General features: G+C 36.9%; 2 protein-coding genes across 4 annotated transcripts in view; one reads left to right on the forward strand and one right to left on the reverse strand.

The window, feature by feature from the left end:
• Positions 1-19,230, forward strand: part of TOP2B (DNA topoisomerase II beta) — a 67,153-nt gene extending 47,923 nt beyond the window's left edge. For both annotated transcript variants that reach the window (XM_023207279.3, XM_023207280.3), the window contains exons 26-36: positions 1,487-1,642; positions 1,785-1,868; positions 4,373-4,567; positions 7,424-7,568; positions 7,780-7,941; positions 9,757-9,961; positions 10,953-11,032; positions 12,219-12,329; positions 15,904-16,029; positions 17,612-17,706; positions 18,726-19,230. In XM_023207279.3, the coding sequence (XP_023063047.2) occupies positions 1,487-1,642; positions 1,785-1,868; positions 4,373-4,567; positions 7,424-7,568; positions 7,780-7,941; positions 9,757-9,961; positions 10,953-11,032; positions 12,219-12,329; positions 15,904-16,029; positions 17,612-17,706; positions 18,726-18,896 (1,530 nt within the window). In that variant the 3' untranslated portion in view covers positions 18,897-19,230. The remainder of the gene's footprint in view (positions 1-1,486; positions 1,643-1,784; positions 1,869-4,372; positions 4,568-7,423; positions 7,569-7,779; positions 7,942-9,756; positions 9,962-10,952; positions 11,033-12,218; positions 12,330-15,903; positions 16,030-17,611; positions 17,707-18,725) is intronic.
• A 51-nt stretch (positions 19,231-19,281) lies between these two features.
• Positions 19,282-27,462, reverse strand: part of RARB (retinoic acid receptor beta) — a 254,988-nt gene continuing 246,807 nt past the window's right edge. For both annotated transcript variants that reach the window (XM_023207282.3, XM_023207281.3), the window contains exons 6-8: positions 23,499-23,703; positions 22,527-22,685; positions 19,282-20,798 (exon numbers count right to left, since the gene is read on the reverse strand). In XM_023207282.3, the coding sequence (XP_023063050.2) occupies positions 20,602-20,798; positions 22,527-22,685; positions 23,499-23,703 (561 nt within the window). In that variant the 3' untranslated portion in view covers positions 19,282-20,601. The remainder of the gene's footprint in view (positions 20,799-22,526; positions 22,686-23,498; positions 23,704-27,462) is intronic.

Consider the following 27,462-nt stretch of genomic DNA (forward strand, 5'->3'; position numbering starts at 1 on the left):
ACCACCATCAGAATTTTTTCAGCATCTTGACCATGTGTACATTTTGGGGAGTTCAGGTAACAAAAGGAACTGCTCTTATAAGAGTGTCCTATTATACAGAGTTGGAGAAGAGAGAAATATAAAGTAGTTAATTAGAAGATTAAAGTTTTTTATAAAGCACAATGGAATTTTGTCATTAGAACTTGCAGTTTATTTTTTTTTTTAATTTCTGGAAGTGTCCTTAGTCATATTTCTGTTATCAGTGATAGATTACACATATTCATAGAGCACTTATTAATAATAGTTTGGGTGCAGTCAAAACCTAGATCAAATAGACTTCCAAAATGTGGGTCTAAACAGGATTTTGTTGCATCCTAGTAATATTTTTATAGTTGTCTAACAACCTGAATACTCCATAGAGACGAGCTGTTTCATGAAGAATTTTTCAAAAGTGTAGAATTATTTGTTGTCAGTTATCTAGGTACTTACTAATCATCTATCAACTCAACAACAGCATTCCTTATTTGGCTAATGTGGCTTAATCAAATTTATAGTTTTTGTTTATATAATGAAGCATCTTGCTTTGCAATTTTAATTTTTATCTTATTTCTGAAGTACATATAAACTGTACTTTGTGTATACACATTGTTTTGCTTACAAATTTTCATTATAAAGGTTTTTTTTTTTCCTTTTTTGGTTACCAAAAGTGAACTTTTTGCTTCATGGAGTGTCATGGTTAACTCAGTCATCTTAAACAACTTAGATAAAATTTTATTTAATGGCAGTTGTTATTTTAAAAAATTTAAAGGTGATATCACCTAAAATAACTTTTATTGAATTCATTGTATTTTGAAATTTAATATTAGCACAAGATAATTTTTTTGTTGCAGCTGTTTCTGTAGACAAGGGCCTGATGAATAAAATTTCAGCAAAACCCTGACGAAATTCTTACTCTAACTCACCAACTCAAATTCTTAAGTGGACTTTCTCTGAGTCCAGACATGAATATTCTGGCTTTAGAGAATTTTTATTAAGAATTCGCCCTCAGCGAGTGAATGTACCTTAACATATTTATTAATAACTGTAAAATAATGTTCACAACTGGTATTTATTTTGTATTTCAGATTGTTCACTCACTCACCAGTATAAAAATCTGACAAGATGCAATGATAAAACATTAATTCTACTCTATTAACTTTAAAATGTGGTATCCTCTCATTTTGTTACTTAGTACCTGAGGAAATCAGTTAATTTTTCATCAGATTCCTGAATAAATAGGGATAGCGTTTACCATTCCTTCTGAAGATCTTATTGTGCGTCTTTAGAAAATTTTAAACTTTTTATAAGGAAATATATTTTTATAGGTAATCTAAACTAACCCCACCATCCTGAAGATGTAGCATTTATAGTGTAGCACTTGTAGAATTTTAAATTAATTCTTCAATAAAATTCAACATTAATTTGATACTATACAAGACTTTAATATACAGTTTGTTATTTTTTACAGGCCGCAGAAGAGGATGAAACACAAAACCAGCATGATGATAGTTCCTCCGATTCAGGAACTCCTTCAGGCCCAGATTTTAATTATATTTTAAATATGTCTCTGTGGTCTCTTACTAAAGAAAAAGTTGAAGAACTGATTAAACAGAGAGATGCAAAAGTATGAACTTTCGTGGGTTAAATAGTTTGAAACTATTTCAGTGTTATCTGTATCTTTTTCTTTTTCCAAAAATAAGTATTTTGATTTATCCTTCATACGTTTTAAAACTATTCAATGTGTAAACTGTACTTTTTTATTATAGGGGCGAGAGGTCAATGATCTTAAAAGAAAATCTCCTTCAGATCTTTGGAAAGAAGATTTAGCAGCGTTTGTTGAAGAACTGGATGTAGGTTAAGTCTCTCTTAAAATTTATTTGGAAAAGTAATGTTTATGAACAAGAATGAAATTCTTTTACGTGATCTTAAAGTTTTCTTTAACTCTGTGAAGGTTAATGTGTTTGTAAGTTGAATTAGTATTACGCTTCTGGATATGTGAAGTTATAAAGAACTTCTTGTATGGAGGAATTTAAATGCTATGAAGTTGAAATTTAGAATAAATTAAATATAATTTGAATTAGTTAAAAATTGTTAACTCATTTTTAGATTAAAAATTGATTCAGTTTAATGTTTTCCTGGAAAGAGGTAAGGCTAATATGTGTGTATAATTGAATGTAAGTACTTTGGTTTTAGGAGTAGAGAATGATAGTCTCTTCACATTTATAACAGATATTTCAATATTTGATTGTCGTAACATAGTTTTTTCCAAGTAGAATTGTAGTTTAAAAAATAAAAATGTAGAGATAAGATATAAAAAGTTCACCTTTTCTAAAATTGCCCACTTAAAATATTAGAATTAAATTAATGGTAGCATTATGAATATATGAAAATAGCAAAATGTAAAATACCATTTATTACTCATATTACTTTTTTTTTTTAAGTTGCTTTGTTGATTTATTGTATATATGTTCTACTTTTACTTCAATGGTCTAAGTCAGAATTAGAGCTCATAAGAACAACTGTGGTAAATTAGTTACCTAAGAGAATTTAGAATTTTTTAGTGCTATTTTTCTCGGCTCCCTCAACGATCTTTCAGGTGCTGCAATGTGAGTCTTCCTTGATTTGTGCTTTCCATATATTGTTCATTAATTAAATTTTTTTGCACATTTTTTCCTGCTGAGTTATAATTTATTTAAAAATTATTCATTAAAAATGAAGCCATCATATATTAAAAGAAAAATTATTCCTAATATTGATATCCTGATATTGCTTTACATTTGATCACTAATACAGTGAAACACAGGAAACTTTTGTGGTTATGCCTGTACATTTCCTCACTATTGTAAAGTCGTCATTCAAAACAACCCTAGCAAAAAATACTGTTTCACGTTTAATTTATCATCTTATTTTATTATTTGACAATTAATGAAATAGGTCCAAACAACTTATTTAAATTCTGGATGTATTTATTTTTAACATCTTAAAAGATTTAGACTTAAATTTCATGTCTCTGTATCATTTAAAGTCCAGTGATAACACTAATTGAATATCTATCTATTGTACACTGGCACAGCCTTCTATGTAATGCTCAGAGTGACCCTCACCACAACCTCAAATGAATGAGATTATTATTAACCTATTATACAGATGAGGATCCTGAAGGTTAGAGAGGTTAAGTCACTTAGGAATTACATCATTATAGAATTACTCATCCTCTCAGACACCCCCTTTCCTCATCTATAAAATGAGGATCACGGGGTTTTTAAAATACCTAGCACATGGTGGATGCTCTATAAGTTATCTGGCTTTTTTGTTTTGTTTTGTTTTGTTTTGTTTTGTTTGAGACAGGGTCTTGCTCTTTTGCCCATGCTGGAGTGCAGTGGCACAATCATGGCTCGTTGCAGCCTCAACCATTCGGGCTCAAACAGTCCTCCTACCTTAGCCTCCCGAGTAGCTGGAACATGTGTGCCACCACATCTGTCTAATTTTTGTATTCTGTGTAGAGACGAGGTTTTGTTATGTTGCCTATACTGGTCTCAAACTCCTGGGCTCAGGTGATCCACCCACCTCAGCCTCCCAAAGTGCTGGGATTACAGGTGTGAGCCACTGCACCTGACCTCTGTTATCTCCTGAGGATACATAACTAGTAAGTGGAAGTGCAGTTGAAATCCAGAACTATCTGATTTCAAAGCTTGGGTAATTTCTATTAAACTATTGTGCTACAAAGATCTTTTAAAAAATCTCTAAAGAAATGTCATTTTTTTCCTTGTGCCTTTCAAAGCCTATTTTAAGGAATAATTCTGGTAAATGCAGAATCTAGGATATTAATCATGATTATACTGTCATTTATCATTACATAGACCTGCCTAAGTTCAGTCTAACTATGTGGGCATTTTTAATTTCTCATACTTTCTGAGTTTACATTTAGGTTTTTTTCATATTTTCTATTATGACTAACACAGTAGAAAAAAACAGCTTCATGCTTCTTAGCAGAACTGCCTTTGTATATGATTTGCTAGGATTTTGATGATACCAGGTTATCAGAGGTCTTGATTATTCTGTAATATATCACGGGATCCAAGAATTGGCAGAGACTTCTTAGGTTATTTAGTCACTATTGCCCACTCGTATTACAAACGGGAAACTAGTTAGATGAATTGGGATTACAATCGAGGTCTTCTGATTTAGAATTCTTTATTTTTTTTTTATGATTTAATCTTGAATTAGATAAGTTAAAAGGAAAGCTTCATCTTTACTGAGTGAATAACATTTGTTTCAATACTTTATGAAGTAGTGATTATCTTTTCTAAGAAGTTGTTTATGTTTCTTCTGCTGCCTTATAATTATATTTTAGAAAGTGGAAGCTCAAGAACGAGAAGATATTCTGGCTGGAATGTCTGGAAAAGCAATTAAAGGTAAAGTTGGCAAACCTAAGGTGAAAAAACTCCAATTGGAAGAGACAATGCCCTCACCTTATGGCAGAAGAATAATTCCTGAAATTACAGCTATGAAGGCAGATGCCAGCAAAAAGTTGCTGAAGAAGAAGAAGGTATGACATACCTCTTGTAATTGATAGACTCATCTCTATAACGAAATATATGTATAATTTAAAAAATTTTAATGTGTGTTTAAATCATGCTTTGTTTTATTCAAAATATATTTCAATGGTAGTAGGAAATCATTCTATGACAGCAGTTGATCTATAGAAGGAAAATATATTGGTAAAGGATCACATATTGTAAAGAGCTAGTAATTCAGCTTTTAAAATGAGAAATAGAAGCACTCCACTCAGCTGCCTTCTAAGTTAAAATCTTGGAAGCCGGCCGGGCGCAGTGGCTCATGCCTGTAATCCCAGCACTTTGGGAGGCCGAGGCGGGTGGATCACAAGGTCAGGAGATCGAGACCATCCTGGCAAACACGGTGAAACCCCGTCTCTACTAAAAACTAGAAAAAATTAGCCAGGCGTGGTGGCGGGCGCCTGTATCCCAGCTACCTGGGACGCTGAGACAGGAGAGTGGTGTGAACTTGAGAGGCAGAGCTTGCAGTCAGCTGAGATTGCACCACTGCACTCCAGCCTGGGCGACAGAGAGACTCCATCTAAAAATTAATTAATTAATTAATTAATTAATTAAAATAATTAAAAACTTGGAAGCCAAAAAGAAAACAAAACAAAACCCAAAAACCCAACCATGAGTATATCAACTTTAAAGTATAAGCTTTAGTTCTATATCATAATCCATTAAAGAAGACTTAGAGTGGGAAAGGGTCTGTTTGGCTTACGAAGTACTCTGTCATCTTTTACTATTTACTTGTTTTTGTCCTTAGTTAAACTACTAAGCACATCCTATGTCATTATCACTGATAAAAGTGCTATTGAGGATTAAAGAAAAAATGACATTGACCTCACCTCAAGCAGGATGGACCAGAGTTAGCCAGAAGAAGAAAACATCAGAAAAATGTTCAGAGCTGAGGAAACGGGGTGCATGTTGGGCTTAGAGAGGCTAATGTTTTTGGACAGGTTGATTTTTAGAATTCAGGAAGTATACGTTTAGATGTGTCCAATAAGTAGGTGGGAATATAGCCTCATTCTTATTAGAGCTTGGAAAATTAGCCTAAAGAGCTAGAGTTAGAGATTGGAGAGTTCTCTGTGCAGAGCTAATGTTTGAAGCGTAGGTGCATTTTGACACCAGAGTGGGCTCTCTCTCCTACTATTGTGATAAACTCAGGTCTATACTACTTTCCTCTTACTTGGCTCCCCACCGCACACGGGTTCATTTACCTAGACACTCTTGCCTATCTCCTTCGCAAAATGGCTTCTTTTCAGTTGGCGTTTGTCAGATTCATTTCTCAGCACTCCTCTCTACCTTAAATGGTCCCCTCAAGTAACCTCATCTATGCCTAGAGCTTATTCCATTCATACTGATGGCCCCTAAATCTTTGTTCCTAAGCTATAATGCTTTCAGGAGTGCCAAGCTCATAGCCACTTGAATGCATGAAGCCCATTAAACTCAGCATGTCTGAAACTGGGCTCATTATCCTGATTTAAAAATCTGTTCTTTGCCTTCTCCCAGTTAATGACGCTATCAGCCATCACTGATAGAAGCCAAAAACCTGGGAGTTTTCTCATTTAATCAGTAACTAAATCCTATTGACTGCCTACTAAGTAATTCCAAAATCCACCCCCTTATCTTGGTCCCCATTTGACATTGCCTTAGAATTCTGTGTTTCTCTGAGATACTTTAAAGTGTTCCTCTTAACTCTCTCAGTTTCTAGTCATTTAATCATGATTTCTAGCACTTTGTACTTCATTCCTTTAAGTTCAGTATTTTACTACTAGAATGAAAATTCTAAAAAGTCAGTCTGATTGTTATGGTTAAAAATCTGCAGTGACTCCCCACTGACTATGCACAAATTCTTGGTATACAGTGTTAGCACCTGTATGCCTCTGTGTGTTTCTCCTCCTGGCTACTTTCTTCTCACATTTCCTTGAGTTCTAGCAGACTATTTCCTGTGTTTAAACACCTAATTCTTTAAACATTTAATTCCTATTAGATGACTTTGTGCCTTCTGCCTGGGATGCCCTTCCCTTCTTGCTTCTCACCTGACAAACTTAACGTGATTCCTTTAGAACTCAGTCAGAAAAGGAACTTCTCCATGGAGACTTTTTTTGACCCTGCCTTGAGCAGAGTTTCTCACTTCTCCCCTTGGGCCACGGCTCTACCAGCCTCTATGTTTGTTATTTGTATTGTAACGACTCATCCTTGTTGTGTGCCTCTGTGTTTTTTGTTTTTGTTTTTTTACCCTATAGTCTTAGGGTTGGGGTCTGCCTTACAGTGTCTAGCAGTGCAAGACACATGTTACTTATTTTCTTTCAATATTTTGAAGATTTTTTAAAAATTTACTTTTATCTTTATTTTTTTGAGATGGAGTTTCCCTCTTGTTGCCCAGGCTGGAGTGCAATGGTGTGATCTCGACTCACCGCAACCTCCACCTCTCAGGTTCAAGCAATCCTCCTGCCTCAGCCTCCCAAATAGCTGGGATTACAGGATTTTTTAATAATATATAAAGGCCTGCCAGAGCTATAGGAACTTATTTTGCAGGTACCTTTTAGCTAGTGGTCTGGAAATCCCTCTGATAATCAAAAGCTGCCTTATTTTTTATGGTTGCTTCTAAGTAGCTGTCATTTCACTGAATGTACTGGAAAATTAGAGTTATATGCAATATTATTTACTATAGATAAGTGAAGTAAAACATGGTCTGATCAAAGTTAGCTATTAGGACCTCGTCAGAATCACAGTTTTTAAACTTACCTGATTTGGAGGAGCTATCTGTTGATTGAAACTATCTCTAAAATATGCGATGTTTTTATTTTTACTCGTGGTTTGATTTTCTTTTTATTATGTAGGGTGATCTTGATACTGCAGCGGTAAAAGTGGAATTTGATGAAGAATTCAGTGGAGTGCCAGTAGAAGGTGCAGGAGAAGAGGCATTGATTCCGTCAGCTCCTATAAACAAAGGCCCCAAACCCAAAAGGGAGAAGAAGGAGCCTGGTGAGAAATTATTATAGTTTTGTGTGTGAGAGAGAAAAACCATATGTATAGAGTATTACTAGATTGTACTCTTTTTCTGTAGTTGAAATAATGCCTTCAATTTTAATAAACATTTATTTTTAATGAACTTTTCATTATAACAATTTTATTTTTACTAATGACATTTGTATAAATATGGATACATACTTTATTGCTATTCTTTTGGTTTTAGGTACCAGAGTGAGAAAAACACCCACATCATCTGGTAAACCTACTGCAAAGAAAGTGAAGAAACGGAATCCTTGGTCAGATGATGAATCCAAGTCAGAAAGTGACTTGGAAGAAACAGAACCTGTGGTTATTCCAAGAGATTCTTTGCTTAGGAGAGCAGCTGGTATTGTAACACAATTTAATATTAACAGTAACAGTAATTTAATATTACTGTATATTATAGTTTAACCTATATGTTGGTATTGTTAGTATTATCAGTGTTGTTTAAGTACTAAGCCATTACTATTTCAGACGTTACAGTTAGGAAGAAGAAAAAAATGCTTTATAGAATGGTCTTTCTAGCAAAGTTGGACATAGATTTCTCTAAAGTGAATCATTTTTCCTTACTGATTTTTATTATAAAGTTTAGTTTATATGCCTTCCGCAGTTTGAAGATGTTTGGGAAAAAATGTACCTTGCCACAATACCAGCAATGATAGATCTATTAATATTAGAAGTGCTTTGTGGTTTTTTGTTTGGTTTCCTACCCCTTGTATCATAAAAAATTTCCTCCTGCTTTAGAAGTCTGAGTACATAGCTCTCTTTTAGATAATGATAGTGGTATGGGTGAACTGCGAAACCCCATTTTGCTATTATAGTAATATAGTACTTATAAGAATATAATTTGATCCTTTCTGAATTTTCATTACCAAGAAATGTTGACATTATTAACATCTAGTGAGTTTTCTATTTTGTACCTTCTTCTGAAATTTTGTTATTTGAAAATTTGTCCTAATTTATTAAAATGAATGATACAACATTGTGGGTGTTTACCTCTGAGAGATACATTTTTAATTATATATCAGACCTTAAATTCTTTGGTTCTGTAATCACCAGGTGATTGAATTTCTTTCCCTAGTGTACATAGGTAGCATAATATAGGTGAATCTTTAATATGAGTAGTTTAAGTTAAATGAAAATTGTTTATTAAATGCTTTAAAACTGTATTTACATACATCAAAAGTGAAGTGTAAAATTATATAACATCCAAGTAATTTAAAAATTTTATTCCATAATACATGCTAGAAATTATAATCGAACATACTTGCTTTATAGCAATATGCCTTTCACTATAATTGGTATCTTTTTATGCACTGTATTATTGTTTTTGGAATATATTGAGATCTTTATGTCTCCTGTCTTTTCTCATTCATCTAAAAAATTACTCTGTTATTTCATAGTAAAACTAACTCTGAAGAGAAGATAGCAGTTTTTATCCAAAGAGTTAGGAGAAAGTTCAGGTGTTGGTACTGTGACTCACACCTGTAATTTCAACACTTTGGGAGGCTGAGGAGGGAGGATCACTTGAGATCAGGAGTTCAAGAGCAGCCTGGGTAACATGGCAAGACCCTGTGTCTAAAACATTTTTTCTTAAAAATCAGCCAGGCATGGTGGCACACCTGTAGTCCCAGCTACTCAGTAGGCTGAGGGGTAAGGATTGCTCGAGCCCAGGAGTTTGAGGCTGCAGTGAGCTATGATCATACCACTGCATTTCCTGCCCAGGCAGCAGAACAAGACTCTGTGTCAAAAAACAAGAAAGTTTAGCACTTTTAAAATAACTGTGAAATTTGTTTGTGATTGCAAATATGGGAAACATTGTATTTGTTGTCATTTGTATAATGGCTGTATGAGACAAGGCCATATTGACTACTTTCCTTAGCGTCTTTAATTAAGTATATCAATAAGTACATTAGTTTATGCTCTCCTAACATGCACAGTATTATCTGGTAGCCTCCTGGAAAGTGTAAGACAGACATTAACACTACCAAATAACTAAGGCCAAAGTTGTTGGCTTTTATTCTGTAAATGCTTGCCTTTTTTTCTTATGGTATTTTTAGAGATGGTCGGAATATACTTTAAACGCTTAATCAGTAATAATAGTTCATGTATATAAAGCTAGGATTTGAGTTTTAACATTCATTTTTATTTTTCCTCCTAGCTGAAAGACCTAAATACACATTTGATTTCTCAGAAGAAGAGGATGATGATGCTGATGATGATGATGATGACAATAATGATTTAGAGGAGTTGAAAGTTAAAGCATCTCCCATAACAAATGATGGGGAAGATGAATTTATTCCTTCAGATGGGTTAGATAAAGATGAATATACATTTTCACCAGGCAAATCAAAAGCCACTCCAGAGTAAGTAATGCTATTTAGTGATGTGGTATAGTTAGTTGTAAACATTTGCCACAGATATTATAGTGAGCTCTTCTAAGAAATTGTTATTCTAGGCAAGGTCTTCTTCATGAAGGAATCAATCTTGTTAATATGGCGGCTGTTCCCATCACAGTTGCTGTAGTTTAAAGGAAGGATTGGCAGACTTTTTCCATAAAGGGCTCAATAGTAAATGTTCTAGGCTTTGTGGGCCATATTGTTTATGTCACATCTTCTTAATGCTGCCATTCTAGTAAAAAAGCAGCCATAAATGATATGTAAATAAATGAGTTATTTACAAAAATAGGCATCAGGCCCATGGGATATAGTTGGACACCCCCTGGTTTTGAGAAAACTTACTAAGTCCTTAGAATTGGGAGGTTTGTTTCTTCCCTAAATTTGGCCTCGATAGATTTTTCTTGCTTTTGGTGAGCGTGAACACATCTGGGATTTGAGGTTTGTGAACTATTTTCGATTTTTTAAAAAGTATTTTCTCACGTATTACAGTTGGCCTTCACCAGATTCTGAAATAATTGCCCACCTGTAGTCTTGAATTAGAAATAGGATTGTTGCCTGGTGTGATGGGGATTCTGTCTTTCTCCTTGGGTTTTTGTCCATAGTTTGCTGATCGTAAATTCTGGAACGGTTATTTCTATCAACTATAGAATTGGTTTAATAGTATTTTGAATAACTTTAAACCATTGCTTAGTTTCCATTCTTTTTTATATTAAATAATTGATTTGTATGGTGTCTGTGTGCATATATGGTGTGTGCATATGGATTATGGATATGTGTGCACGCTTTTACACGTAAGAGAGAAAGAGTTTTATTACCCTGTCTTTAACAGAGAAAGAAATGAAAACTAAAGTTTTGTTCTGTGATTATAATCCTTCAGTATGTATTATATATAATTTATCAGGATTGAAATCAGATATTTAAATTGTATCCTCTGTGGTATTTCTTTTCTTTCTAATAGAAAATCTTTGCATGACAAAAAAAGTCAGGATTTTGGAAATCTCTTTTCATTTCCTTCATATTCTCAGAAGTCAGAAGATGGTATGTTCATTTAGTCTTTTCATTGGTTATTGTATTTTTGCTTTTAGTGGTGGAGAGAAAACAGTAAATAAATCGTTAGGTCATGATTTAGCTTCAGAATTTTTTACGAGTAGGAAACTTCCTTTTTATATTTTGCTCAAGATAGTAAGATTTCTCTACTTTTTCTGAGGTGATTCCTAACTCATTGGTCAAAATAGGCATTACGGAAGCATTTAGGTGGACACGCAATGCTTATCTTTGTTTATGGGTGTGAGTGTGTGTGTGGTGTTTTAATGAGAGACAAGAAATAATGAAATTTTGAAAGCTTGAAATTTGATTTTCATGGCAATGTGAACGTATATACGACAGTTTTCTAAATCTGTAAGGGCACCAGTAGGATTGCAGATTGGTTTTACTAAACCCTGGTTACCTGAGAGATTAAAACCTTCATAAGAACAAATTTAATTGGTGTATATACTTTTTGTTTCCTATTTTTTTTGTGTATGGGATTTTTAAGGTCATTTAATTTATTCACTATCGTTTTTTAATACACACATCTATACATTTAGATATATTTGGTACATGTTCTATATGTATAGATACTCATTTTTGACACTGTGTCAAAAGAGTTGTATAAACACATTTATTTACATCCAAGTGGCTATATTAAAAGTTTGTGCTATGGTGTTAGGGAAGAACAGATTGATTAAACTCATTTGCATGCAAAAGTAAACTGAAGGTAAGCCTGTCTGCCTTTTAAATTAGTCTTCAATAATTTATTTAAAAATAGCAATACTTACTATTCTTTTAGATTTAAACATTATTACTGATATTCCTGAAATGGTTAATAGTATTATTTATGTAGGTACTAAAATAATCCAGTGGAACATTTTCATATCTCATTTTAAAATAAATTGTCAGCATGTATTTTTGAATTGGTCAGTTATGTTTTAAATATTTAACATTTAGTGCTTTTAATTTTTACTACTTTATGCACTTCTGTGTTATTTAACCACAGAGTTAACATTTTTGGTGTATAACTGATATGTTTTATTTTCTGCTGTTTGTATATTGTGGATTATCTGGTCACAAAATAGTAACATAAGATCAATTGTCTAGCTAAAGAGAAGTCATCAGTTAAGAGTCAAAGTTTACTGAGAGATCTTTATAATATCTCTTTACTAAAAGAAGGCTTTGCAATTTTTAGATTCAGCTAAATTTGACAGTAATGAAGAAGATTCTGCTTCTGTTTTTTCACCATCATTTGGTCTGAAACAGATAGATAAAGTTCCAAGTAAAACAGTAGCTGCTAAAAAGGGTATGTACTTATATTTGATTGAGTTAAGCATTGCATAGAGATAGTTAATGTAAAAGGAAATGTAACTTAATTTGAAACTATTTGCATTTTTTATCATAAAACAATTAAGAAGTATAAGTGCTTACAAGGAGAACCTCTCTTGTTTTCTAACCATGTGAGGGAATTAATAAAATTCTAATCATGTGAGGGAATTAATAAAATTTCTTTAAGACTTCATTTTAAAGCTGTTATAATTATAAAATAATCCCATGCATTGATATCTAAAGGATAGCTTTCTAGAAAAGCTCCCTTGTGGTTAGGTTGTAATGGAGATTACAATTTTGTCTTGCTAGTAGCCTGCTTCTGTTATCTTTGTTGATCATTACTCAACTCCTTATGTGGAGGGATTGGTCAGTTCAGTGGAGGTCCTCTTTTTCTACATGAGTCATGCATCTTCTCTCTTTTTCATAGCCTTAGATTGGCCACAAAACACTTTGAGTTGATTAATGAATCTCTTACTAGTACCAAGATATATGTACCTTGGTCTTTCTGAAAGAGGTCAGTATTTGTGCTTTGTGTTTGAAGGATGACACTTAAAAAAAAACCCACAAATCTAATTGAGATGTGTGCTACTTAAGATAGCAAGTAAATAATACAGATTGTTCCCTCAAGGACTTTAAAAATGCACAACAGACAACCTCATTACAGACACACATGTATTGAATGTAGTAGAACAACAATTTTGAAAAGTCCTGCTTACTCTGACTGCACTAGAACCATATTGAGAAATTGGTTATCTACAAGAGTCTCTGTAGCCAACACACTGGGTGACCTTATGTCCCAGTGCCCTTACCACTTAGTGCACATTGGGCAACGTCTGCATTCTTTGCCTGAGGACTTCCTCTTTGCCACTGTGCTGGAATATTAACGCTCCCCTGCTCCCAGCTGCCTTTAACTAGTGGATTGAGGAAAGTTGTTCTGTAAATATCTCAGTGTCCTTGCCTCTCTTGTGAGCCAACTGTGGGATGTGTGTTTCACACTGGCTCTCAAAATTTTCTCGTGGAATTAAGCTCCTAGAATGATGATTGGCTTGATAACTTACCCATTACTGGCTGTCTTCTCTTCATTGTCTCATTTTTGTCTCCCTTTCCTTTACCTCTCAAATAAATACTTATACTTAAATCCTTACTCCAGGATTAGGCAGATTGGCCCAAATCTGGGGAACCCAAATTGAGATAGACTCTCTAATTTATCTTTCTTTAAAAAAACAATCAGGCTGGGCGCAGTGGCTCATACCTGTAACCCCAGAACTTTGGGAGATCGAGGCAGGCAGAGATCACTTGAGTTCAGGAGTTTGAGACCAGCCTGGCCAACATGGCGAAACCCCATCTCTACTAAAAATACAAAAATTAGCCTGGTGTGGTGGCACGTGCATGCCTGTAGTCCCAGCTACTCAGGAAGCTGAGGCACAGGAATCGCTTGAACTTGGGAGGCAGAGGTTGCAGTGAGCTGAGATGGCAACACTGCACTCCAGCCTGGACGGTAGAGTGAGACTCCATCTCAAATAACAACAGAACAATCAAAAAACATCTTTTTAAAATAATCTTCATATGAGCATCTTATAAACACCCTGAAAACTTAGGAGCACGTATTACTTATTGAAACATACCCCGTTTCCTTCATAGAACTGTTCACCCATATTTAACCTGATGAGTTTAGCATGACTAAAAGGCTAGAATATCATGGCACCTATTCTACTTGCTTCCTTCTTCAGTAGCTGAACTGGCCTTGTCTAAGTTGAATAGGTGACTGCCTGTGTGGTGTGATTTCAGGGACCCCAGCAAGTCCTCGACCTTCCTCTAGCCTCCCTTACAAAATACAATTCCAATTAAAATATCATTTCAAGAAGAGGATGCATGACATCCGTCTGTGGGATTGTCTGCGTTAACTCCAAATTGCATATATTATACAAGTTAAATTCTGTAGTTCCAATAGTTTACAGCAGAAAGGCAGCCGTAGTACTCAGATATCTGACATGTTTGCCTGGTAGAATTGAAAGTGCCATGTAACTCCAAGCAAAGGAAAAAAAAGTGGTTCCTAGAACACCTGGCTGAGTTTATACTCCCTGCCAGGAGCTGCCCTGTGGTTCTTGTGGTAGATACAGTCTTGAAGACTCAGGTAGGAAAAACCACACAATGTGGGTGCCACTTTCCTAGGGCTCCTCCTGCTCTTGGCTCATGAGGGGCCTAATTTGTAGTGTCTCAAATTGTGACAGGGATCCATTTTCCATCGAATCAGCATAGGTTTTTTGTTCTTTTGTTTTTTTTTTAAACAAAGTCTACAGTTAATATATTTTCTTCCAAGTTAGGTTTTCTTAATTACACAAAAAGTGATATCAGTTTTTTTCCCTTTTCTTTTTTTCTTTTTTGAGACAGAGTCTTGCTCTGTCTCCAAGGCTGGAGTGGAGTAGCAGGATCTTGGCTCACGGCAACCTCCCTTGCCTGGGTTAAAGCGATTCCCCTGCCTCATCCTCCCAAGTGGCTGGGACTACAGGCGCATGCTACCTCATTGGGCTAATTTTTTGTATTTTTAGTAGAGATGGGGTTTCACCATGTTGGGTAGGCTGGTCTCAAACTCCTGACTTCAGGTGATCTGCCTGCCTTGGCCTCCCAAAGTGCTGGGATTACAGGTGTGAGCCATTGCAACTGGCCTGATTTATCAGTTTTCACATAGAACTGCAGATAAAGCTGTAAAACAAGGTCTATTTTTCAAAATTCAACAAAGCAAAGGTCTTGTATCTATTGTCTACTTATCTAGGACTTTATATTTCTTTCCACATAAAAATGCCAACTCTGGATTTCAGCTTTTGAATGGAAGTGAGTTGGTTTCTATTAATTGTATTTGAGGATCCCATACATTTTTTTTTTTCTCTAAAACATTCTGAAAGTTAGGACTTAATCTGTGGTTATACTTGGGTTATAATTAATTTATCAAATATGCTACTCTTTTGTCATGACTATATTTAAAAGTTACTGCTTAATTTATTTTTAATGGCTCTTCCTTAAAATGTCTTAATTGTATTACCTAAGGGCAAATTATACATAATTAAATAAAAAGCATTTTGTCATCTATGAGAAATTGTTTGCCTTTACATTGCTGCCAAGCAGAGAGAAACCATTTCATTAAGGCGACTCAATTTTTTTTTTTTCGAGATGGAGTTTTGCTCTTGTTGCCCAGCTGGAGTACAGTGGCGTGATCTCAGCTCACTATGACCTCCTGGGTTCAAGCGATTCTCCTGCCTCAGCCTCCCAAGTAGCTGGGATTACAGGCACCCACCACCATGCCCAGCTAATTTTTGTATTTTTAGTAGAGATGGGGTTTCACCATGTTGGCCAGGCTGGTCTTGAACTGCTCATCTCAGGTGATCCATCCACCTTGGCCACCCAAAGTGCTGGGATTACAGGTGTGAGCCACTGCGCCCAGCCAGGCAACTCATTTTCTAATCAGCTATGAGAAATTCCATTTATATAGGACTCTCTTCAGTTTGGTTTGTTGATAAGTATATTGACCTGTGAAATGGAAATTTGCTTACTAGGAAAACCGTCTTCAGATACAGCCCCTAAGCCCAAGAGAGCTCCCAAACAGAAGAAAGTAGTAGAGGCTGTAAACTCTGACTCAGATTCAGAATTTGGCATTCCAAAGAAGACTACAACACCAAAAGGTGAGGATTATCTTCTTATAACCCTTTAAACATACACTGTATGGAAAAGATGGCATTTTTTCTACCTCATTGAATTTAGAGAGGCTAAGTATCTATTTTGTTTTAAATTGCTTTACTCCTCAGTAAGCAGTGTGTCTAGGAATCAGTGCTGAATATAGTCCAAAGGAGGTATAGCAATTTAGTTCAGTCACTTTATTTTACAAATTAAAAAAAAACTGAGGCTCAAAGAGGTTAAGTAAGAATCCCTAAGAATGGTCCAAATTCTCCCCTGCAGCCAACTCACTGAAAGTTGTTATTAAAAAGTCAGATTAGCACTCCACACTAACTAAACTGTGACACTTACTGTAATGGTCTAGATCCAGGACTCTTAGGCTAGAACTTTTTTTCTCACCTAAGAAATAACTGTACTCAGGACCACACAAGGAACCAGCTCCAGTTCTCCGTGGCATCCCTTCTTTGTCTCCAGAATCTGGAAAGCCCTTAAAGATGCTTTATAAAATATGTTTGTAAGACATGATATGCTCTGAGGGTAGCTGCTCCATCTTTTATTCAACTGAAGGATATCTTCCTCAGTGTGTTTCTTCTATTTCTTAAAGGAGTGGCTGGGATAAGGAGCTGTAGACCAAAGGGAAATGGGGATAATAGGGTGGAAAAGAATCATAGTGACTGGGAAGGTAGTACTCAAGATATGCAGGATTGAAAGCCTTTATAAATTCAAAAATGCTATTTCCCTGATTAATTTGATCAAACATGACATCCCAAGATTATGTAAGGCTATCTTTGTACTTGTCCAATCTAGCTGTCAAGGAATTTTTAAAGATTTAAAAGTAATTGCTGTTTAGTTCTATTTTATTTCATTGGCATCATTGTGGGATGGAGAACATCTGGCCACTACTTAAATATTACCTTTTCTCCTTTCACCTCCAATGATGAGAATAAGAGGTTAGGTAGGTGAAGAAAGTGCTGCATGTGCCAAGTCTAGGTCTGAGAAGGAATATATATTTGACATTTTATAGTCAATACTGGTGGTTCTCAGATGGTGCCACTCAACATGGGATATGCAATTGGTTGTTACTAGTCTTTGATAAGTAAAACTGAGTAAACATTTAGACCTTTATGATAATTTTGTGTTAATAAAACAGCATGTGATTACATTTTTTAGTAATTTGTGTTCTATTGTGTTTTTAAAAGTATTGGCCCATGACAAATTAGAAATTTAAAAAAAAATTTAAATCACATGTAACTTAAGAAATACTCTTCCAAGGTATTTCCTTTTCAGGCTCAAGGGACCACATAGCAAATACAGATGTTTTATGTATGAAGGGATTCATCATTAAAAGTTGTCTTTGGGACTTTCCCAAATGTTTAATAAAATAGTTTATATGTATTTGTGAAAAAGTCTTTGGTCATGTCAACCCCAGAATTGAAATGCCAAGTTGTTTATAATCACTCATAGTAAGAGATCAGGACTGCTGTGTTCCACTGATTGGGCATGCCAAAGAAATAAACTACAATGTTGTGGCATTTATCTTTTTATATTGCACTTACCCATGGAAGAAAAAACCTTTTGTATCATTTTAAGGTAAAGGCCGAGGGGCAAAGAAAAGGAAAGCATCTGGCTCTGAAAATGAAGGCGACTATAACCCTGGCAGGAAAACATCCAAAACAGCAAGCAAGGTAACTGGGAACATCATTGCACATTAGTGCATGGCTTTTTAGAAACAGATCTGTAACTGACTTAGTTTGCTTATTACTACAGTCGTGGAACAGCTTTCCACCTAGCATCTCATATCAATATGGGGCTTGTATATGGTTAAGGAATTATTCAAGTATAAATTTATATAATCAGGACTATTTTCTAAATAACAGTATGCTATAAATTAACCTACTTAGAATCTTCCATTTCATCCATTGAGCTATAGTACTGTTATGTTACCTAAATATTAGACTCTTTCAGACTAAAATACTATTTTTCAGACTAAAGACTGTTTCCTTTTAACTTGGATTTATTTGACCAGGGCTAATTAGATTTTTTTTTAATTGAATTCATTTGACTGTGGCTAATTTTCCCAATTAGTCTGACCCTTTTCCAGAAGTACACTATTTTTTTTTTAGGTAAATGAATGATATCAGCTGCCTCCAGCCCTTTTTTTCTCTTCCTAGTAAAACTTAAAAATACCAATGTAGATGATCGTAGCTTTATGTTGATTTCCACACTGACCTTTTCCATCCAGTCATCTTCTGTGTCTCAGGTCCACCTCGATGATGCTTTGCATTTTTTAAAACAAACACTTAACAGTGCATACTCCACATGGTGCAGGAGTCTTGTTTCTTCCCATGAATTCTTGATACGTACTTAGCAATAGGACAGCTTGAATTTTTACTAATCTGGGCATTGGGCATACTTTTTGGGTAAAATATAATTTTAGAATATAAGTGTTACATTTTTCAGGCTAGAACTTGGTAAATATGAAACCACCCAGGTGGCGAATTACTGTATGTAATCTTTTTCCTCCAAAAAACAAGGTGACTGGTCTTACACTGAGGTTAGCATTGCGACTCTAATTTTAAAAGTTCCATTATTTGTAATACTTCCTAAACATAAGTAAGTGAAGTTTAAGGAGTGATAGTTCTTCATACTAGTCTTTATTTCTTTTAATAACTTTTAAATCTAATCTATTGAAAAAAAAATCTAGAAACCGAAGAAAACATCCTTTGATCAGGATTCAGATGTGGACATCTTCCCCTCAGACTTCCCTTCTGAGCCACCTTCTCTGCCACGAGCCGGTCGGGCTAGGAAAGAAGTAAAATATTTTGCAGAGTCTGATGAAGAAGAAGAAGATGTTGATTTTGCAATGTTTAATTAAGTGCCCAAAGAGCACAAACAAACATTTTTCAACAAATATCTTGTGTTGTCCTTTTGTCTTTTCTGTCTCAGACTTTTGTACATCTGGCTTATTTTAATGTGATGATGTAATTGATGATGGATTTTTATTATTGTGGTAGGCCTTTTAACATTTTGTTCTTACACATACAGTTTTATGCTCTTTTTTACTCATTGAATTGTCACGTACTGTCTGTCTGATTGGCTTGTAGAATTGTTATAGACTGCCGTGCATTAGCACAGATTTTAACTGTCATGGTTACAAACTACAGACCTGCTTTTTGAAATGAAATTTAAACATTAAAAATGGAACTGTGTTCTCTGTCTCTTTACTGAAGATAAAGGTGTAGTAAAGGCTCCCACACACCTTTAAAATAAATATATTTTATTCTTTGCCAGGAGACTCCATGGAAAAAGGTAAACAGTATATGAACATAGAAAGCATTGTTAAACAAACAATCTCAATGTACAAACAGAGCCAGTGAAAGTACATCACAGACTTGCTAGTATATATATATATAAAAAAAAAAAAAAAAAAAAATTCCGCTAGTGCTTAAATGAGAACTAAGAAACTGACGCTTGTATCTGTTAACCACTCTACCACAGCTTTCACTCTGCTTCATAGTGATTGAACAAGGTCAAAGGAGTCAGATTCTATGCCTGTGTCTTTGGGAGTTAATATTAGCCCCTTGGCATCAAGAAGGCTGGAAAAAAAATCCCAATATTAGGCATGAATCAGGAAGGACACTAGAGTTACATTGTCCAGGTGGTAGACCAGCCTGCTAATTATCCCATGAAATTTCCCTAATGGCTTGTGAACAGGTAAACAAAAACTTCTTAACACTGAAAAGTGTTTCTGCCTTGGAGGCTATCATTACTGTAAAAAAAAAAATTTTTTTTTAAACTGTGTAGTTATGTCATTAAACAAGTAATAAACCACTTTTAATTTAAAGTGACATTAACAATTGAACAAATGACATTTGATTAACTGAACTGGCAGTTACACTGATACAGAATTCTCTTCTGCTAGTGCAGGGAATTTGTATACTTTTTACTGGGCAACATGAAATAAAAGATGCAGTTTGAGAGCATCAGAAAGAGCAAAGACAAGCTTCCATACTAACTAAATTAGAATAGCTTCAGTCTTATCTTGTCATACTGTACAATAGTCCTGTTTCCTTACCTTGATGTCTTGACTATTCCATGAAAGCAAGACAGTTATCTTTTTGAACGTAGGCAGACATGTACAGTAGTCTATTTCATAACCTTGGTGTCATGGTTATTTTGAGTATGCAAGACAAAAGGAAAGCACCAAACATACAGTATAGAAAGAACAGAGCCATACTTCTGTATGTACAAAGTCTTCAGAAACTTAACCAGGGGTAAATCATTTTGACTGGGTCTTTGCCATGCAATCTTGAGTGTTCAAAGAGGAAAATAGAAGCTTTTAACTAGTTTCTGGTTGCATGAAATGGCTGATATTTTTAGAATTTGAAAAGTTTGTATTTCTAGGTAAGTTACACAGTGAGGAGTATATATATTGATACATACGAAAACTTCTTGGTCCTTCTTGAGTTTTAGTATATTTTCAGTCCAAAAACTAAGCAGCAGTAAAAATGTTTTTTCTTGCATTTTAAATCCTGGAACTGAAGGTACTGGGGAATGTTTGAAGTAGCTAGAAAAATGTCTTATTGCACGAGTGGTGACTGACTGACCCCACTGTTTTCCACTGAGCTGGGTGAGATGCTAGGACTGTGCTCTGCTGTGTTCCCACTTGAACTTGGGGTCAAGGGTTCATGTCCTTCAGAATTCTCCAGCATTTCTTGAATGAGAGGTGGCATTGATCCAGGAATTTCCATTTTCAAGGTAATAACACGTTCTGCACCTTTTCAAAAGAGATAATGGAAATCTGGTTAAGATAAGCAGTTAAGCTATGACAGATAACCAGGGACCAATTTTCATGTATTTTAACAGAGGTGTTTCCTAAGACTGTCACTTAGGAATTATGAAATGTTGCTATCAGGTGGCTTTTTGTTGAAAAGGATCCATCGATGACTATCACACTCATAAAATACAAAGATGTATTTGGAATGGGAATTGCATCCACCAAAAATCATGTTTGTTTATTCTGAAGTTAGAATCAGATTGGGTTCTCAGCCAGCTCAGACTCATAGTATGTTGATAAGAGAGGGTCTTTTTATGATCTGCTAGAACTTTATTCGTCTTTTATGCAAGCAGTAACTGATACGATTGCTCCTTTTGATAACAGAAAGTTATGCAAACTGCCTCCCAGAGGCCATCCTTATTTTACACCATTAAAACATTTTTACTTTATGGAAAAGCAGCAGAGATATGGTGACATTTAAACTTGATGTCTTCGTTTCAGGAAATAACAATTTACAAAGAGAAGTTCCTGATGAAAGAAGTGTATCTTGAAAAAGACAGGTTGATGCCAGTTACCCACAAACAGAGGAATTGACAATGTGCGGTTATTATTAACAACTTGATTTAGCAGCACTCTGTCCAGTACAGTACCCACTAGGTAGCTAAATTTAAGTTTGTTAAATAAAATTAGAAAAACAGTGCCTCAGTTGCATAAGCCACACTTCAAGTGCTCGAGAACCTCTTGTGTCTAGTGGCTACTGAAATGGACAGTACAGATTATTTCTGTAATTGCAGTAAATTCTATTAGATATCACTAGTCATCTATACAGAATGACAGTATTAAGTTAAACAGCCTCGTTTTTAAAAATCGAAGATACCATATTCACAACCACACTGGTATCTGCTGTTGACTTCTCTTAATTCCATGCAAGGATGAATTCAGAATGCTCATCGGGGAGACCTCTTAGAAGGAGCTCAAGAGTTAAGACTGCTTGTCAAACAAGTTCCCTGTGCCTTGAAGCACTTTCTGAAATACAGAGTTTATTCCTTGGCCAGCAAACATCTTCAGAGGCAGAGTAAGTAGTCTGATGGGGAAAGGAGAATGGCAATAACCCATTTGGTACCAGGGATAGCTGCTGAGTGGTGTCTCTACATAGAAAAACCTTACTGTTAACATTCAGCTGTGATATAGCCCTAGGCACCTCTATAATTGCTTGAGTTGCTACATAAACAGAAAATCACAAGGCAAAGAATATTTATACCTCTTAGGAAGGCAAGAATTCCTTTGCTTAGAAGTGTGCAAGGAAATCTGCCTATATACAAAAGAGCAATGGCTAAAGTGATTGAGAGAAACTTAACAAAGGTTTAGATATTCAGAAAAAACTGGAGTCAAGGTTACATCAGCCAGAGGTGTGTAGAAAGCTGGAATTAAATGTATGAACCTACACAATTAGCCTGTTATAGTACATTCTCTTGAAAACAATGTCCTTCTAATCAGTCAAATTTTAAAGCTCTCAATCATTAAGATAGTTGAATAGGGTAAGATTTGAGCATTTTTTGGGGGGGTGGGGTGGGTGGGGGGGATACTATTTCTTTTGATTTCAATGAGAAGTGAGTTCCAAAACTTAAAAAGCAACCATTAAACATCCTGAATTGAATAAAGCAACACAACCTGGTAAGGCCCTCAAGTCCACTGTGTGACTACAGTACTGAGAGCACAAAGACATACCTTTAGCACTGATGCTACGGAGATCTGTGATTTTCATTAAGATCTTTGGAAACATGTGAGGCTTGCTGGGTCGTCGTTTTCTGATATAAATTTTTAGTGCTTCCAGCAATGGTTCTTGTAGTTTATCTACTTTTGTCGGTTCCTCAAGGTCCTGGCGGTCTACATACCAGGAATAAAGTATTAAATAAAATCAGGATTTATGCCCTTTTCCCCTCTTCCTTGTTTCCTTATTCCTACTGAGTTCATTAATTTGGTAATTCAATTACATACACAAATTTGCAGACTTACGCAATTGCTTTAAGCAGTGGTACTTGAAAGAAAAAAAAAAAAAACCACCCGCCTTGGTTGTATAAACATTTTGATGGCTGGTTGCTTTTGTCCCAGGGAAAGAATTACCTCCTGTGACCAGAAGGTGTCACTACCGAACTGAATTAAAACCTTGAGCAGGATGGTTATTTTAGCACAAAGTAAATCGGCTCCTTAATTAAAGCCATTACTTTTTAACCACTTACGACTCAGCCTCCTGTAGGCCAGTAGGGGTCACTACAGAGAAGAAAGCTAAATTTTATCCCAGTCCTCCAAGGGTTGGTGGGAGGGCCCAGCCAAATACTTGTATACCTACCCACTAAATAACAAACAGCACATACAAGTCCCTGGTCATCATTCAAATGTCCCCAGGCAATTCATTTTACAATAGTCTGATCCTACATTTAAGAAAAAAAAAAAAAAAACCTGTGGCAATTGGAGTAATAGCTTTTTGGGATTTCTTTCTGAGCAGAAGGATCCCAAATACCATTAGTTAATTTGTAACAACATGAAAAACTACAGTGAACCCAGGCATGTATGCCTGGCTTTATTCACAACTTTTCCCACGTAAACAACTCCGAAAGGGAAATGAGGAATTTTTCACAAATTGGCAAGTAGAAACTGTTCTTCATGGAATTTCATGAGGCTTTTCTACATAGTTGGTACCTCCACAGATTAAGCAGATGGCACTGAGAAGGCCTGTTTCTGTGTCATCCATTTCCAAAGGCAGGAGCTGGTTGGCAAAGGTGAACACAAGGTCAGTCAGAGGACCAAATCCAGCATTGTGCATCTGAGTTCGATTTAGGGTAAGGCCGTCTGAAAAAGTCATGGTGTCTTGTTCTGGGGTATACCTGGTGCAAATTCTAAGAATCTGGAAGGGGAAAAAAAAAAAAAAAATGATGGACGTTCTAAGCCAGCCTGTCCTGAAATCATCAATCAGATGTAAGCAGGAAATAACATGAAGATTTCCAAGGAGCTCTTACATCACATGGGGCAGTGTGTCCCCCTTTCACATGTTGAATGTCTTCTTTAGCTCTTTCATTAAGAGACTACAGAAGTCAAAACCTAGGGGCTGAAGTTTTTTAGGAAATACTAAACAGGACACAGGAAATTCTGAGAAATATCTTTTTAAAAGTAATTCATTATTTGATTCAAATAAACATTTACTGAGTACCTAAGTATGTCCCAGGCACTGTGCCAGGTGCTGGAGGTTTAAAAAAAAAAAAAAAATAAGATTCTATTTTTTAAGAGCTTACAGTGTACAATAAATGACAATATCATTTATTAAATGCAGAGTATATATCAAGTTTTGTACATATCCTATATTCAATCTTTCAAACAGCTTGGTAAAATGAATATTATTCTTATTTTACAAATGAAGGACTTATGATGTGCCCAATGTCACCTAGTTAACATGTAACTGAATCTGACTCAAACCCAAGTTAGGCTGTCTCTCCCATGATGCCTCTGATCGCATAGTTACACAGACAGCTACAATACAAGGCACGTGAGGGAAACCAGCAAGGTACTAGGAAGTTCAGAAGAAGGAAAGCTCAGAAATAGCCAAGAGGAAATCAAGGGCAGATCCATAAAGAGGTGGCATTTCAATCAAACCCTAAAGTGTTGGCAGGATTTCTATAGGCAAAAAGCCTGAGTCACTCCGCCAGCGTCTCCCAGTCCCACCCAGTGTATGCTTGACACATAACCCTGTTGGCCCCCTGGGGCGCCAGCTACTGAGGAGACTCCTGCTCACTGCCCTGTGCCTCTAAGCCTCACTCAGAGCAAAACAAACTGAAAATGCCTTGCTTCTGTCCACACTCAATCCTGGCTCATGTTTCCACTGCCCTATTAAGCCTAAACGCTGGTAAGGAGCTCTGTGCATTCCAGAGCACTTCCCCACCCAGAACCACATTTCTGCACCAACGGTAAAAGGTCTCTGCCGACCAGGTTGCCATACTTGACTTTTCCCTTTGAAAAAGTTTCAGAGCTGCTTGAAGCACAGAGAGAAGTAAATCAAAAGTGAGTAACTCAGTAGGCTGAAGAAGTTGAGAGTTTTTCCCAGATACTGGCACTTAATTTGACTGGGTATAGCCCTGTGAATGTCCACCTCAGCATCAACCTGCAGGAGGACAGATGTGATCGGAAAGGCCTGCATCATTCCTGTTACATGGCCATGTGCAGAGACGAGTGGCCTCTGAGGAAGACACAGGACCCCCTACCTAGGAGGGAACTCCTTGTAGTAAAGCCCTCTGCATCCTGCCCGTATTCCCATCAGGTCTCCTAAAAAAAAAAACTTCCGTCAAATCTCTCATCTTGTCAGGGAAACACTGGGGGTTTGGGACCAGGACACTTCCCGCGGGGAAGTCAGTCCTCTCTGAGTGGTGGCGGATCCACAAGAGCCTCACACCCGCTGGACCACACGAACCTCGATGGGACAGCTGCACTGCAACGGTCACATGCTTTTGGGTTCTCTAAATCTCCAAGAAGGCAGTGACCTAGAAGCCAGCCTTCTTCCTACACAAAGGACTCCAGCGTGTATACGGAGGAAGGCACCAGGACCTCCTATAGAGTGAGGGTGCAGCGTCTCCGTTAGTATATTTTTTTAAAAGTCTGACTTCAGTGTGTCATTGGTTAAAACTCCAAGAGGAAAGCTGTGAATGAGTGGCACTCCTCATCCCCCACATACAGTAAGAGCTAATGTTTTACTCATCACCCACCAGGTACCGTCACTAAACACTAGCGTATTATTTCTCCTATCAACCCATGAGTTGTTACTATTAGCTGGGGAAACACATCTGAATAGCTTATGCTAGGTCACATAAGCTAGTAGAATGATTGGGTTTCGGCTTTTTCTAGAACCTGTGCTTTTAACCACTGCTCCATAGCTGCCTCATTCTCTCTTCATGCCAATACTCAAACCTAGACACTCTCTAAGGTTAGATCACCTTTAGCCCAGTATTGACTTCGATATCAGCCTTACTGGGCACTTCTGTGCAACACATAACTGCTAACTATTCACGGTGGCCCACCTGGTGTAGAGGGGTGCAGAGCTTGTGGCCTGGAAACGAAACCTCATTTTATATTGGGAGGGGTGGTAGAGATATCTAAATCAGGACATGTCGTCAAACTTCTTAATGCTCCTACTATATGATCCAGTGGCAAAGTGAATCAGCAATTGACCGTTAATGTGAGTGGTTATCAGAACACTACCATGATGTCTCTTCATTGGATGGCTGGTTATTTTCACCTCCCAGATACTTGCCCAGAGGCCCTTCTGAGCTAGCCCAGCCATTTCCTCTGGGGTCCCAACTGGGTGACCTGTTTCACTTCACCTTGGTAACTGATGGGGTATGTAGCCATTCCCAGCGTCAGAGCAGTAAGAACACTCAGAAGTCATTGGGCATAAAGCCTCGCATTTCCCCTGAAAGCGCTGGGAGATAAAGTGTGGTGCCCAACATCACACAAGCAATGGTGCTAGAGCCTAGAATACAGGTCTTCCAATCCCCAGCCTGATGTTCCTTCAACTACCTGGAGAAACATGAGGAAATACTGCCTATGCGGGGGGTTATCAAGCGACAGTCACAGTCAGCACTTTGGCAGGCCAAGGTGGATGTTTCATCTGCAGTCAGGAGCTCGAGACCAGCCTGGCCCACATGGTGAAACCTGTCTCTACCGAAAAGCACAAACGTTAGCCAGGCCTGGTGAAGCACACCTGTCGTCCCAGCTACTGGGGCGGCTGAGGTTGGAGAATCACTTGCACTGGGAGGGGGAGGTTGCAGTGAGCTGGGATCGCGCCACTGTGCTTCAGCCTTGGTGACAAAGTAGAGACCCTGTCTCAACAACAACAACAACAACAACAACAACAACAACAACACAGGTAGTGTGCTCAATATTTATGGGCCCCAAATCCCCGGATACATTTCTAGTCTGGAACCAAATGGGTAGTAAATAAGTCTTTGCAGCTTTAACATGCTGCCAAGAAATGAATGCATGAGATCTGTCCCCGGCAAAAATGAAAGAATCCAGAGATTTGTCGGAAAGGAACAAAAGACCAGGATTTAGGACTCTGCAAATTGCCAATAACTCACTTAGAAATCCACATCGAAACGGCAGCCCTCAAATGTTTCTAACTATTCTATTCGAAAAGGTTTTCCTCCTCAAAAGTTAGAATGTATTTGGATTCTGATGAGGCATTTAAACCATGTTCCGTTGCCTCTCTTCCTGGAAAGTTCAAAGCTGAAACCAAGTACAACCGGTACCTCCAGGAACGCACGTGGCCCGAGGGGGAAGACTGCTCAATGTCTTCTTTCATCCGCGGAGCCTCCATTCCCTGCCCCGGCCCCCGCCTGAAACAGGACGGCCCCCATGTGAAACGGGCATCCTTCTCACTGCTTCCGGCTGGTTCTGTCTCTGGAGAGAACCCAGGTCGTTTCATTTTGTCACACTAAAATCAAATGCCAGTGGCAACCACCAAGTACTTCTCCAGGATTAAAACACTCTTTGTTTGAAAGGAAGGCATCTTATCTGGAAAGACGAGCATCCAGGCCCCACGAGATGGGTAAAAATAGCCTAGGCCAGGCTTTCTCACCAAAGCCGGGCCCTGTTGGACAACACAAAGCTCCAGTTGACA

This window comes from Piliocolobus tephrosceles, chromosome 2 (genome assembly GCF_002776525.5).
Source record: "Piliocolobus tephrosceles isolate RC106 chromosome 2, ASM277652v3, whole genome shotgun sequence".
Lineage (NCBI taxonomy): Eukaryota > Metazoa > Chordata > Mammalia > Primates > Cercopithecidae > Piliocolobus > Piliocolobus tephrosceles.